Source organism: Oryx dammah, unplaced genomic scaffold, assembly GCF_014754425.2.
Source record: "Oryx dammah isolate SB20612 unplaced genomic scaffold, SCBI_Odam_1.1 HiC_scaffold_3, whole genome shotgun sequence".
NCBI classification, from domain to species: domain Eukaryota; kingdom Metazoa; phylum Chordata; class Mammalia; order Artiodactyla; family Bovidae; genus Oryx; species Oryx dammah.
Genome location: NW_024070187.1, coordinates 114,274,542 through 114,287,500, shown reverse-complemented (window position 1 = coordinate 114,287,500; position 12,959 = coordinate 114,274,542). Strand labels below are relative to the sequence as shown.

Sequence of the window (12,959 nt, the reverse complement as noted above, 5' to 3'; positions counted from 1 at the left end):
CGCCTCCGGCTGTCAATCCCGCCGGCCTGGCCCCGCCTCGCCCGACGGCGGAGCGTCGCGGGGCGTAAGGCCGAGGGGGCTGCCGGGACAGACCCAAGATGGCCGGGAGCCTGCGTTCCGTTCCTGCCCTCGGCCCCGAGCCTCATTCATTGCCGCGCTGCTGAGCGGAGCCGCGAGCCAGCCCGAGGGCTCCGGGCGCTGTCCCCGCGGGGCGGCAGGCCGTCATGGCGACCCTGGAAAAGCTGATGAAGGCCTTCGAGTCCCTCAAATCCTTCCAGCAGCAGCAGCAGCAGCAGCCGCCTCCGCCGCCGCCTCAGCCTCCTCAGCCGCCGCCGCAGGCGCAGCCGCCGCCTCAGCCGCCCCCGCCGCCGTCGCCGCCGCCGCCGCTTGGCCCTGCCGCGGCCGAGGAGCCGCTGCACCGACCGTGAGTGCTGACCCGCCGCACTCGGCCCCAGCCCTCCCCGGCCTTCGCCAGCCTCCCGCTGAGGCACGCAGGCGGCCCCGGCCCTCTGCCTTCCCGGCTGCCCAGTTTGGGGAGGAAGCGGGGTTGCGTTGTGAGCAGGACTCGGCCGAGCCGAGGCCGCGTCCCCCCCACCCCCGCCCTCCTGCTCTGAGGGGAGCAGGGCTGCGCCTGGGCGCTCCGCGAGGAGCCGGGAATTTGGAGCCAGAGTGATGCGGGGCCAGTGGTGACCTCATGCCCGGGGACGTCGGGCTGGAGGGCGGGGGAGCGCGCGCGGTCCAATGGGGAGCCTCTGGCGGGGCCCCCTTTAAACAGCCCGGGAGTCACTCGGGCCTGTCTTCTCGCAGCCTCAGGGCTTTTCGTTTAGTTAGGGGGTCGCAGCAGAAGAATGAAGTGTCGGGAAGAGACCGGCTTGTCTCACTTCTAGTCGGTCTGCGGGCCCCTTAAATGAGCGATGGTCGCCTTCAAGTGTGAACTTAGCCTAGATGGTTGCTATTAACACACAAGAATCAATAAGACGGACTTCAGTACTGGGAAGACTGGACTGAAATTTATTGTTTGTCTGCAATTGGAAATAAATCACGCCTTGCTGAGGGAGAGGTTAATCGCCGGGGCGAGTGATGTACATTGCACGTGCATCGCAGTCACGCTGGCCGGAACCTGGATGGGTGTCTGCGGACACCCTGTCGCAGACATCCTGGTCCTGTTCGGTGCTTGTGCTAGGAAAATTTTCGAAACAATAGACAGACCATTTGATGTCACCTTCTTACAGAGCCCGAGTGCTTTTCCCTGAAGTTTTGGGTCTTCCGCAGAGGTCAGGGTGTGCCCTTCAGGCCTGCCTTTCATGTGCGGGCATTTTATTTCTCATTTAGATTTGTACAAGAGGGCATTTAATGAGGACAGTTTTCGGGAAGCAGCCCCTTGAAGAAGTTCACCTTGATGTTAAGGTGGATTCATTTTTAGTAATGTTTTCATCTTTGTTTCTGATAATGATTCCTTGCTGTGTCCTGAGGTTTAATCAGGAAATGAGTATTTGGAGAGTCATTTTGGCTTATCTGTTAAAATGTAGCAGTAAAGCGCTTTTTCTGCTAAAAGGTGAAAAACCTGTTTGGATACTTTGAGAAAAAAGAAAATCTTAACAACTCGACTTTTCTCTGCAGCAAATACCTTGTAACCGTGACCCGTTGCAGACTTAGCATAGTTCTTCTCCGTGGAGGTAGGAGTCAGAGAAGTTCACGCATCTTGGCATCTCGTGGACCTTGTATACAGACAGGAAGCACTAGGCAGGGCTCTGGGTGGGAAGGGAGGTCTCACTGCCATCCGCGTCTGCTGTTCCCGCACTTGGTCAGTCTAAACTTATGCGTTCCGCTTCTTATGCTGATTTCACAGAGCCTGAATATGATGTCTTCTTCAAAATATGGATGTGAAGAGGTTTCTTTCTTAAGCCAGCTTGACAAAGTAGACGTTTCATTACTTTATTGTATGGAAACGTATGATTGACTTATTTTTAAAATTTAGCCTGTCATCTTTGTGTAAACAGTACATTAACATGATACAAATTCCAAAATTGCAGACAGGTAATTAAAATGTCTCTCTCCCGTCCCTTTCTCCTGAGTACGTAACTCCGTTCCCAGAGGCAAGCACTGTTGCACTTCTTCCTTGTGTATCCTACCTGGTGTAACGTGTGTGTGTGTGTGTGTGTGTGTTTGAATAGACTTTTAAAGTTTTAAAAACAAAAATACTTCGGAATAGCAACTTTGAAAGGTTCTTAGCATGCTCTGAAATCAACTGCATTTGGCTTAATTATAGTTATAAAATGCATAAATATATTTTTATGTACTTTGCTGTTGAGAAAGCAAATATTCATTAATTTTGAGTAACAAACTGCTTGCTTACAAATTTGGATGTTAGCATGTCTGTTCATATGCTTCAGCTGAAAAATCCCTTCCCCAAAATAAGATTGGCCAAAGCAGTGAGAAAGCAACTGTTCTGCTTTTATGGTTCTTGCTGCCTGTGGAACTGTAGTGTCACCAGCTGAGCGTGGGCTCCGATTAAGGATCTGCCTGCCTGCTCTGGGCTCAGCGTATGGTATGCAGGGGTTCTGCGTGGTGCTGGCTACAGTCTCGAGAAGGCTGGCGTGCAGGGGAGTGCCAGAGCTCGGCAGGGTCCTCACTGCAATTATGAGGCAGTTGGCATTGGCCTTTGGCACTTTTTCACTCTTCTTCATATTCCCTCCTAGTTTTTCCGACTTTAATTATTTGCTCAACATCTAACGAGTGCCAGCCAGTATCCTAAATAGGTGCAGTCCTACAGACTTGAACAGATAAGGCTCTGCTCTCGTGAAGCTTACCTTTTAGTGAGGGGCATAGACTGTAAACAGGGTACATGAGTAAAATAAATAGTATGTTAGATAGTGACAAATGGAGGAGGAATAACAGCAAAACGGGGAAGGGGTCTAGGAAGGCAGTGATTTTAGATAGGCTGTCCAGGGAAGGGCCACTGAGTTGGTGGCTTTTGAGTAAAGACCAGGCCCAGGGAGCAGGTCCAGACTCCCGAAGAGGACTAGCGAGGTGGTAGGTGTGGCCTGTTGAATTCGGGAGAGGAGACTGTCAGTGGGAGCTGAGGTCCGAGAGAGAGAGTGCCTCACCAGATCAGTAATCCCTTCCAGATGGAATAAAGACAGTGGCATTTATTCTAGGTGAGGTGGGAAGTCATGGAGGGTTTGGTCAGAGGAGGGAAGGATTTGAGTTCCATTTTAAAATGAATACTGGCTGAGAACTGAGTTGACAGACAGCCTGGGCAGCAGCAGGAAGCCAGTTAGGAAGTTGGTGACGTGATCAGGCGCGAGATGATGGTGAATTCTGTTGGCAGTGGCAAGGTGGGAAATGGCTGAATTTTGAAGGTGAAACCAACCGGACTTGTTCTTCTCTGCTGAGCATGATTTAGCCATAGTTGGTGTTATTGTTTAGGGTTATATTCAACTGCAAATAGCAGAAAACTCTTGCGCAGTTACTTAAACAGGTCAGAATTTATTATGAGATGAAAAGAGGTCCGTGTGAGGGAGTTCCACATTGATCGGTGCCCAGCTTTGTTTTTTGTACTTGTAAGTCCCTGTCCTCATTCTTTCCCATTTTTTAAGTTGAATTATTGTCTTTTTCTTGTTGAATTGTGACAGTTCTTCATAATATTCTTGGTACTAGACCCTTATCAGACTCACAGTTTGTGAAATGATACTCCCTCTCTTGGGTTGTCGCTTCACTTTTTTTCCAAGCATGGCATGGCTTGTGGGGTCTCAGTTCCCTGACCAGGGACAGAACCCAGGCCCTCGACGGGGGAAAGAGTGGAGTCCAACCACTGGACCACCAGGGAAGCTCCCCCCAGACAGTCTTTTTTTAAAAGTATTTTTAAGATTTATTTGTTGTTGGCTGTGGTGGGTCTTTGTTGTGGCATCTGGGCTTTTCTCTAGTTGCAGTGAGCGGGGACCACTTTTCCTTGCGGCGTGCGGGCTTTGGTAGTTGTGGTCCATGGGCTTAGTTGCTCCGAGGCACGTGGGATCTTCCCAAACCAGGGATTGAACTGCTGTCCTTTGCGTTACAAGGCAGATTTTTAACCACTGGACCTCCAGGGAAGGTGTTCCCCCCCCCCCGCCCGCTGGCCCAGCCCCCCCCTCCCCCCCGCCCCATGCAGTCTTGATTTCTGTTAGTTTTTATCATAATTTCAAGTGAAGTGTGAATTCTCCAACTTTATTCCTTTCCAAGATAGTTTTGGCTACTCTGGGCCCCCTGCGTTTCCATGTAAACTATAAGAGCAGATTGTCCATTTCAGTGAGGAAGCCAGCCTGGAATCTGTGGATCAACTCGAAGAGTACTGATGTGAAGTCTTCTGGTTCCTGAACACGGGCCCACGCTTTGTGCACGTGGTCAGACAGTCAGTGCTTCAGGCTTTGTGGGCACACCTCTAGCTGCTGTTCAGCTCTGCCACTGTGGGTCAGAGCGGCCCGACGCTGCAGGCAGAAGAGCAAGTGCGCTGCTGTTCCAGGGAGACTTTGTTAATGACGTGGAACTTTGAATTTTGTGTGTAACTTTCCCATGTCATAAGACTACTCTTTGATGGTTTTTTTTTTTTTTGTCAACCATTAACAAATGTAAGAACACTTCTTAGACTGTCCAGGACAGGCAGGCTCTGGTTTGCCCCCCACACCGGATCAGATATGCTGAGACCACTCTGGGGAAGCATTTCTTCTTCAGTTGGTTTTTCTTAACTAGCTTAAAAAATTATAAAAATTACACATGTACATCATAACAGCATCTTCAGCCAGCACAGAAGATGACAAGCAAGACTTCCTCCCTGGCTGTCCTAGCCTTATTCTTTAAAAATAACAATTAAGCTTCTTTTGTTTTCTCTGACGTTTTAGTGCACGTACAAGTCTTTTCATTTAGCAGTATATCGAAGATGTTACTTCATAGCAGTACATGTGATTCTTACTGGTTGGCTTTCCAATACTGTAGAATTTCTTTTTAAAAGAGGCCTCCCAGAGGTGTCAAGGCAGAGGTCTCTCCAGTGCTGTCCACACTCAGAGGCCCCACCCCATTACCACTGGTCCCTGCAAGTGAGCCCGCCACTCAGTAAACCTCAGACAAGACTTGCCACGGATCCTTGCTGCTCAGCGTGTGGTTTCAGGGCCAGCAATTTGGTATCACTTGGGAGGGTATAAGAAGTACAGAATCTCTGCCCAGCCTTAGACCTACTGAGTCACGAGTCTGCATTTTAAAAGGTTTGTGAGCAATTTCTGTGCACGTAAGGCTTGAGAAGCTCCGCTGTGGATGACCAGGCCCTGTCTTTCTGATGCTATGGTCTGTGTGGATCACAAGAAACTGGAGAATTCCGAAAGAGATGGGAATACTAGACCACCTGACCTGCCTCTTGAGAAGCCTGTATGCAGGTCAGGAAGCAGCAGTTAGAACTGGACATGGAACAACAGACTGGTTCCAAATAGGAAAAGGAGTACGTCAAGGCTGTATATTGTCACCCTGCTTATTTAACTTCTGTGCAGAGTACATCATGAGAAAAGCTGGACTGGAAGAAGCACAAGCTGGAATCAAGATTGCCAGGAGAAATATCAATAACCTCAGATATGCAGATGACACCACCCTTATGGCAGAAAGTGAAGAGGAACTAAAAAGCCTCTTGATGAAAGTGAAAGAGGAGAGCGAAAAAGTTGGCTTAAAGCTCAACATTCAGAAAACGAAGATCATGGCATCCGGTCCCATCACTTCATGGGAAATAGATGGGGAAACAGTGGAAACAGTGGCTGACTTTATTCTTCTGGGCTCCAAAATCACTGCAGATGGTGACTGCAGCCAGGAAATTAAAAGACGCTTACTCCTTGGAAGGAAAGTTATGACCAACCTAGATAGCATGTTGAAAAGCAGAGACATTACTTTATCAACAAAATCTGTCTAGTCAAGGCTGTGGTTTTTCCAGTAGTCACATATGGATGTGAGAGTTGGACTATAAAGAAAGAATTGAACACTGAAGAATTGATGCTTTTGAACTGTGGTGTTGGAGAAGACTCTTGAGAGTCCCTTGGACTGCAAGGAGATCCAACCAGTCTATCCTAAAGGAGATCAGTCCTGGGTGTTCATTGGAAGGACTGATGCTGAAGCTGAAACTCCAATATTTTGGCCACCTGATGCGAAGAGTTGACTCATTGGAAAAGACTCTGATGCTGGGAGGGATTGGGAGAGGAGGTGAAGGGGGTGACCCAGGATGAGATGGCTGGATGGCATCACCGACACAATGGACATGGGTTTGGGTGGACCCTGGGCGTTGGTGATGGACAGAGAGGCCTGGCGTGCTGCGGTTCATGGGGTCGCAAAGAGTTGGACACGCCTGAGCGGCTGAACTGGACTGAACGCAGGAGTGCCGTCTGCACCTGGGCAGGAAGACTGAAGGTGCTCCCAGCGCGGCGGTAGCTGGGCGGTGCCGCTCTGCCCTGGGCCATGGAGCATCTTTGTGGCTGTGAGTAGGTTGTGAGAGTGCCAGAGGCGCTGTGGTGGCACGAAGAGCCCCGGCTGCCGCGAACGGGGCCTTAAGTGGGGACTGGACGGATGACCCAGAGAGGCTCCTTGCGGCCAGGTGCCTGTTGTGCTCCCCGGGCCGGTTCTGGGCCCTCGGGTTACAGTGGTGAACAAGGGCTGGTGGTAAATCCTGGGGAGAAAAACGAAACAGAATTTGGGGGTGGGGGCGGTGCTGTGGGGTGTGGTTTAGGGTGTGAAGCCCACTGAGAAGGCGCCTCTGAAGCGGAGGGAGGGAGCGGGCCGCATGGGTGTCTGAAGGAGGAGCGTGAGGAGGCCGGGAGGGGAGGTGACGGGCAGCCCTGGACGGCCTCGTGCCCCGGTCTGAGGACTTCGAATATTCCCCTGCCCAGATGCACACTTGTGTCATCAAACAAGTGATGTGATTTGTGATGTTCAGCCAGCGCCAGATGCTGGTGCGGAAGAAACTGGGTCACTTCATCATCACTGGTGGGACTTAGAAAGGCGGAGCTACTCTGGAAAAGAGTTTACGGCAGTTTCTCACAGAGCTGATTACTATATGATCTGGCTGTAGCACTCCTGGGGGTTTATCCCAGAGAAGTGAAAACGTATGTTTACGTAAATCTGTACACAAGCGTTTGTAGCAGCTTTATTCATAGTAGCTCCAAACTAGAATCCAGTAAGATGTCTTTCAACAGGTGATTGGTTAGAGTGCTGAGCAGTAGAAAAAGGAACAAGCTCCTGATAACACACACAGCAGCTAAGGGGACTCTTAAGGAGATTGTGTTAGTGAAAACAGCCAGTCCCCAAAGGTGACACACTGTTTGAGAAGTGAAAGCGAAAGTCGCTCAGTCGTGTCCGACTCTTTGTGACCGCATGGACTGTACCGTCCATGGAACTCTCCAGGCCAAACTACTGGAGTACGTAGCCTTTCCCTTCTCCAGGGGGGTCTTCCCAAGCCAGGGATTGAACCCAGGTCTCCCCCATTGCAGGCGCGTTCTTCACCAGCTCAGCCACCGGGGAAGCCCTACATACTGTCTGATTCTCCTTCTATGACATCTTTGAAATGACACAGTTGTAGGAACGGAGAACAGATGAGTAGTTGGCAGGGGAAGGGGCAGGGCAGAGGGTGAGGGAGTGGGTGTGGTTCTGAAGGGCAGCTCAGGGATCGCCATGGTGATGGGAATGTCCCGTCTCCTGACTGGTGGCAGAGACACAAAAATGTACACATCTGAGAAACTGTGTAGAGCCACATAGATTCACACAGACGAGTAAAACCGGAAATCTGAAGATCAGTGGCACTATTCCGCAGCACTGTTCTGGCTGTGATTGTTTTGTAAAATGTTCCCCTTGGAAACTGGGGGAACTGTACCCTGAATTTTGTTTATTTCTTATGATAGCACATGAATCTGCAATGACCTCATCAAAAGCTTTAACGACAAAGGCCACCCTGGTGGACAAGGGATTAGGCGTGAGAGAGGCTGTGGAAGGAACGGGAGCTGATTGGGAGCAATCAGATCAGCTGAGCGGCTGCTACGGGGCTCAGAGCCCGAGCTGGGGTGGCTGGCGCCTGATGGGCGGCAGCGCTGGGGGTCCCCTCTGGAGGGAGGGCTGCTGAGAAATTAAGATGATGATTTACGTATCATAGAAGCCACCATTTCAAAGTGCACAGTTTAGTGGTTTTTAGTACGATCATAAGGTTCTGCAGCCATCATTCCTGTCTCATTTCTGGGATGTTGCGTCCCCCAAAAAGAAAGCCCATCTCCGCAGCAGTCAGTCCCCGTCCCCTCCGCCTCCCCAGCCCATGGCAACCCCTGATCTGCTTCTGTCTCTACGGCGCTGCCAGTTCTGGATGTTTCTTATGAACGGAATCATTCACATGAGGCCTTCGTGTCAGATTTTATTCACTTAGTGTAACAGACTGGACTTTGAATTGCACTTTCTTCTATAGTATTCAGTCAAATCACTAGTAAGAAAGGCGTCGAGAGCTTTTTTCTAAGGCGTGGACCGTGTGGGGGGAGCTATCAGGCCTTGCTGTCCCTAACCAAGCAGGACTTTTTTTTTGGCCACGCTGCACAACTTGAGGAATCTTAGCTCCCCGACTAGGGACTGAACCCGGGCCCTTGCCATTTGTGAAAATGCCGAATCCTGACCACTGGTCTGTCAGAGAATCCCCTCAGCCAGTACTTTTATTTTAAAATTATGTCTGAAACATAATTCCAAAGTGACGTAGGTGTTTCTGTTCCTTCTCTGAGGAAAGAGGATCTCTCCAAAGGAGCTCCAGTCTGCTAGGAACACTCACATTAGTCTAGCCCTTGGCTAAACTTGAAGAGCCGCTGATGCGGGATCAGCAGACCTGGCTCTCTGCCTGGCCCTTACTCCTGTGCTCCTGCCGTGGGGCCGCCTCTGGGCCTCGGTTCTGCATCCTGCACGGGGCGTGCAGGCCTGGACTCGGGATGTGTGTGTGACAGGACCCATGGGCACGAACAGCGAGGCAAGTGCAAGGAGGGTAGTTGTCCTCAGTTCCTGGGGTGGCTCAGGGCTTCTCTTGCGCAGCCTCAACCTGGAATCAAGTTGTCCACGCTTCATCTTAAAATACATAATTCTGAAAATGCGAATTTAGATGAGAAGGCTTGGATTCCTGTTTCCAGAATTGTTTCTTCAATAATCAGTTTGATTGTACCGTGCTGTACTGCAGCTTCCCTGGTAGCTCAGCTGGTAAAGAATCTGCCTGTAGTGTGGGAGACCCAAGTTCGATCCCTGAGTCGGGAAGATCCCCTGGTGAGGGGAATGGGAACCCACTCTAGTATTCCTGCCTGGAGAATTCCCATGGATAGAGGAGCCTGGTGGGCTACAGTCCACGGGGTCGCAAAGAGTCGGATGCGACTAAGTGACTTAACACTTTCACTTACTGTGATGTAGAGACCTTGATTTTCATAGGTCCCTCCTTACAGATGACACCACAATGGTGTGGTCACTCACCTCAAGCCAGACATCCTGGGGTGTGAAGTCAGTGGGCCTTAGGATGCATTACTATGAACAAAGCTAGTAGAGGTGATGGAATTCCCGCTGACCTATTTCACATCCTAAAAGATGATGCTGTTAAAGTGCTGCACTCAATATGCCATCAAATTTGCAAAACTCAGCAATGGCCACAGGATTGGAAATGGTCACTTTTCTTTCCAGTCCCAAAGAAAGGCAGTGCTAAAGAATGTTTATCCTACTGCACAATTGCACTCATTTCACACGCTAGCAAGGTAATGCTCAAAATCCTTCAAGCTGGGCTTTAGCAGTACGTAGACTGAGAACTTCAAGGTGTACAAGATGGATTTAGAAAAGGCAGAGGAACTGGAGATCAAATTGCCAACATTCATTGGATCATAGAGAAAGCAAGGGAATTCTAAGGAAAAAATTTGCTTCATTGGCTATACAACAGCCTTTGATTGTGTGGATCACAACAAACTGTGGAAAATCCTTAAAGAGATAGATAGGAATACCAGACCACCTGACCTGCCTCCTGAGAAACCTGTGTGCAGGTCAAGAAGCAACAGTTAGAACTGGACATGGAACAGTGGACTGGTTCAAAATTGGGAAGGGAGTACGTCAAGGCTGTATATTGTCACTCTGCCTGTGTAACTTATATGCAGAGTACATCATGTGAAATGCCAGGCTGGATGAATCACAAACTGGAATCAAGATTGCCGGGAGAAACACCAACAGCCTCAGATATGCAGATTGATAACCACCCTAAGGGCCTCCCCGGTGGCTCAGCTGGTTAAGAATCCGCCCACAATGCGGGAGACCTGGCTTCCATCCCTGGGTTGGGAAGAGCCCCTGGAGAAGGGAAAGGTTACCCACTCCAGTATTCTGGCCTGGAGAATTCCATGGACTGTATAGTCCATGGGGTCGCAAAGAGTCCGACGTGACTGAGTGACTTTCATGCAACACCGTAATGGCAGAAAATGAAGAGGAACTAAAGAGCCTTGTGATGAGGGTGACAGAGGAGAGTGAAAAAGCTGGTAGAAAACTCAGATCATGGCATCTGGTCCCATCACTTCTTGGCAAATAGATGGGGAAACAATGGAAACAGTGACAGACTTTATTTTCTTGGACTCTAAAATCACTGCATATGGTGACTGCAGCCACAAAATTAAAAGATGCTTGCTCCTTAAAGAAAACCTATGAAAAACCTAGACAGTGTGTTAAAAATCAGAGACATTACTTTGTCGACAAAGGTCCGTCTAGTCAAAGCTATGGTTTCTCCAGTAGTTGTATGGATGTGAGAGCTAGACCATAAAGAAGGCTGAGAGTGGAAGAATTGATGCTTTTGAACTGTGGTGCTGGAGAAGACTCTTGAGAGTCCCTTGGACTGCAAGGAGATCAGTCCATCCTAAAGGAAATCAGCCCTGAATATTCATTGAAAGGACTGATGCTGAAGCTGAAGCTCCAGTAGTTTGGCCACCTGATGTGAAGAGTTGACTCACTGGAAAAGATCCCGATGCTGGGAAGGATTGAGGATGAGATCGTTGGATGGCATCACCAGCTCAATGGACACGAGTTTGAGCAAGCTCCGGGAAATGGTGAAGGACAGAGAAGCCTGGCGTGCTGCAGTCCATGGGGTCGTAAGGTGTCAGAGGCACCTTGGTGACTGGACGACAGCCGCCGCCTTACAGACCTGTGTTTGTGCACAGGTTGCGGCGTTGCATAGTTGGAGGGCATGACAGTGGTTTGTCTTGATTTTGAAGGTGGAGTTTATGAAAAATGACTGAAAATTCAGGACAGCTCTTACCCTGTCTTTCCAGTTCTCACCTTGTTCCTCCAGTTCCTGCCGAGATCAGGGCAGTTTGATGTCAATCACTTCAATTTCCGTACTTACACCTTCTGTAGAAGCAGTCAGTTTGACATATCAGTTCAACAGTTAAATCTGATTAAATCTCATGGGGGAATGAAATCGTTGTCGTTTTCTTAAAACGCCAAGTTGTTTATTGGACAGAATAAGATGGGAAGGAGGTGTTTCAGGCGGGCACCAGCGAGGCATTCCAGGGGCCAGAGTTCCCCGCAGGTTCCAGTGCCGGCCTGGGAAAGCTGGCTGAGACCAGGCTGTCCTGGGCCTGGTCAAGCTGCCCGGCGTGTGCGCCCTGGGGGGTGTTTGTTGCTTCTGCAGCTGTGCTGCTGCCCTGACATTCCTCAGGGCGTGCTATTGGATGGGTTTTTCTTTTTTCCAGTTTTCTGATATTTTTGGCTAACGTCTCTGTGTTGCGGTGTCTGAGGATGAAGTCTGGTCCTCAGATTTTAAAAGACCCACTTTAAAATGTGGGTATTCTTCAGTGTGATAAAGGGACGTTTTGTTGGACAGTTATTGAGGTAGCAATCAGGTAGCTTGTTTTTATGCTCCTCACCCAAGACAGGTGCGTGCGTGCGTGCCTGCTCAGCTGTGTCCGACTCTTTGTGACCCCACGGACCGTAGCCCGCCAGGCTCCTCCGTCCTTGGAGTTATCTAGGCGAGAATACTGGAGTGGTTGCCATTTCCTCCTCCAGGGGATCTTCTCTCCCCAGGGATCAAACCACACCTCTTGCTTCTCCTGTGTTAACAGGTGGATTCTTTACCACTAGCACCACCTAGACATTGTTGTTTGAATTTTAATATGAGATCAGTAACCACTGAAGACCGTCCATCTATCTACCTGAAGAATTTTATGATTTTAGAGCTACCTGTTGAGTGCAGAAAAGACTAAAATTCAATCAGGGCAGATGTTTTCCCCCTCAAATCGGTATGGATTGCTAGGAAGTGATTTTGGATGAGTTTGAAGAGATCTGAAACGTGCTCTTTCTTCGTAGCTGACCATGATGGGACGTGTACTCACTCTTTCTGGCAGTAAGGTTAGGGTCACAGGCGGGCCGTCACTGACGTCTCGGTCGCACTTGTGGGCTGCAGCTCAGACTCCACAAGCTGCTTGAGCTCAGTCCTGTGGGACTGCTCCTCAAGGTCTCTCTTTTTTTAAGCCTTGCTGTTTCCTCTTCTCTTTCCATCTCTTGGTTTTGGACACTCCAGTTTAACATCAGTTCAGTTCAGTTCAGTCGCTCAGTCGTGTCCGACTCTTTGAGACCCCATGAATCGCAGCACGCCAGGCCTCCCTGTCCATCACCATCCCCCAGAGTTCACTCAGACTCACGCCCATCGAGTCAGTGATACCATCCAGCCATCTCATCCTCTGTCGTCCCCTTCTCCTCTTGCCCCCAATCCCTCCCAGCATCAGAGTCTTTTCCAATGAGGCAACTCTTTGCATGAGGTGTCCAAAGTACTGGAGCTTCAGCTTTAGCATCATTCCAAAGAAATCCCAGGGTTGATCTCCTTCAGAATGGACTGGTTGGATCTCCTTGCAGTCTAAGGGACTCTCAAGAGTCTTCTCCAACACCACAGTTCAAAAGCATCAATTCTTCGGCGCTCAGCCTTCTTCACA

General features: G+C 49.7%; 1 protein-coding gene across 1 annotated transcript in view; it reads left to right on the top strand.

The window, feature by feature from the left end:
• Positions 1–40: 40 nt before the first annotated feature.
• HTT (huntingtin) overlaps positions 41–12,959 on the top strand; it is a 124,421-nt gene continuing 111,502 nt past the window's right edge. Inside the window, exon 1 of the mRNA XM_040237647.1 lies at positions 41–424. Within this exon, the coding sequence (XP_040093581.1) occupies positions 225–424 (200 nt within the window). The 5' untranslated portion in view covers positions 41–224. The remainder of the gene's footprint in view (positions 425–12,959) is intronic.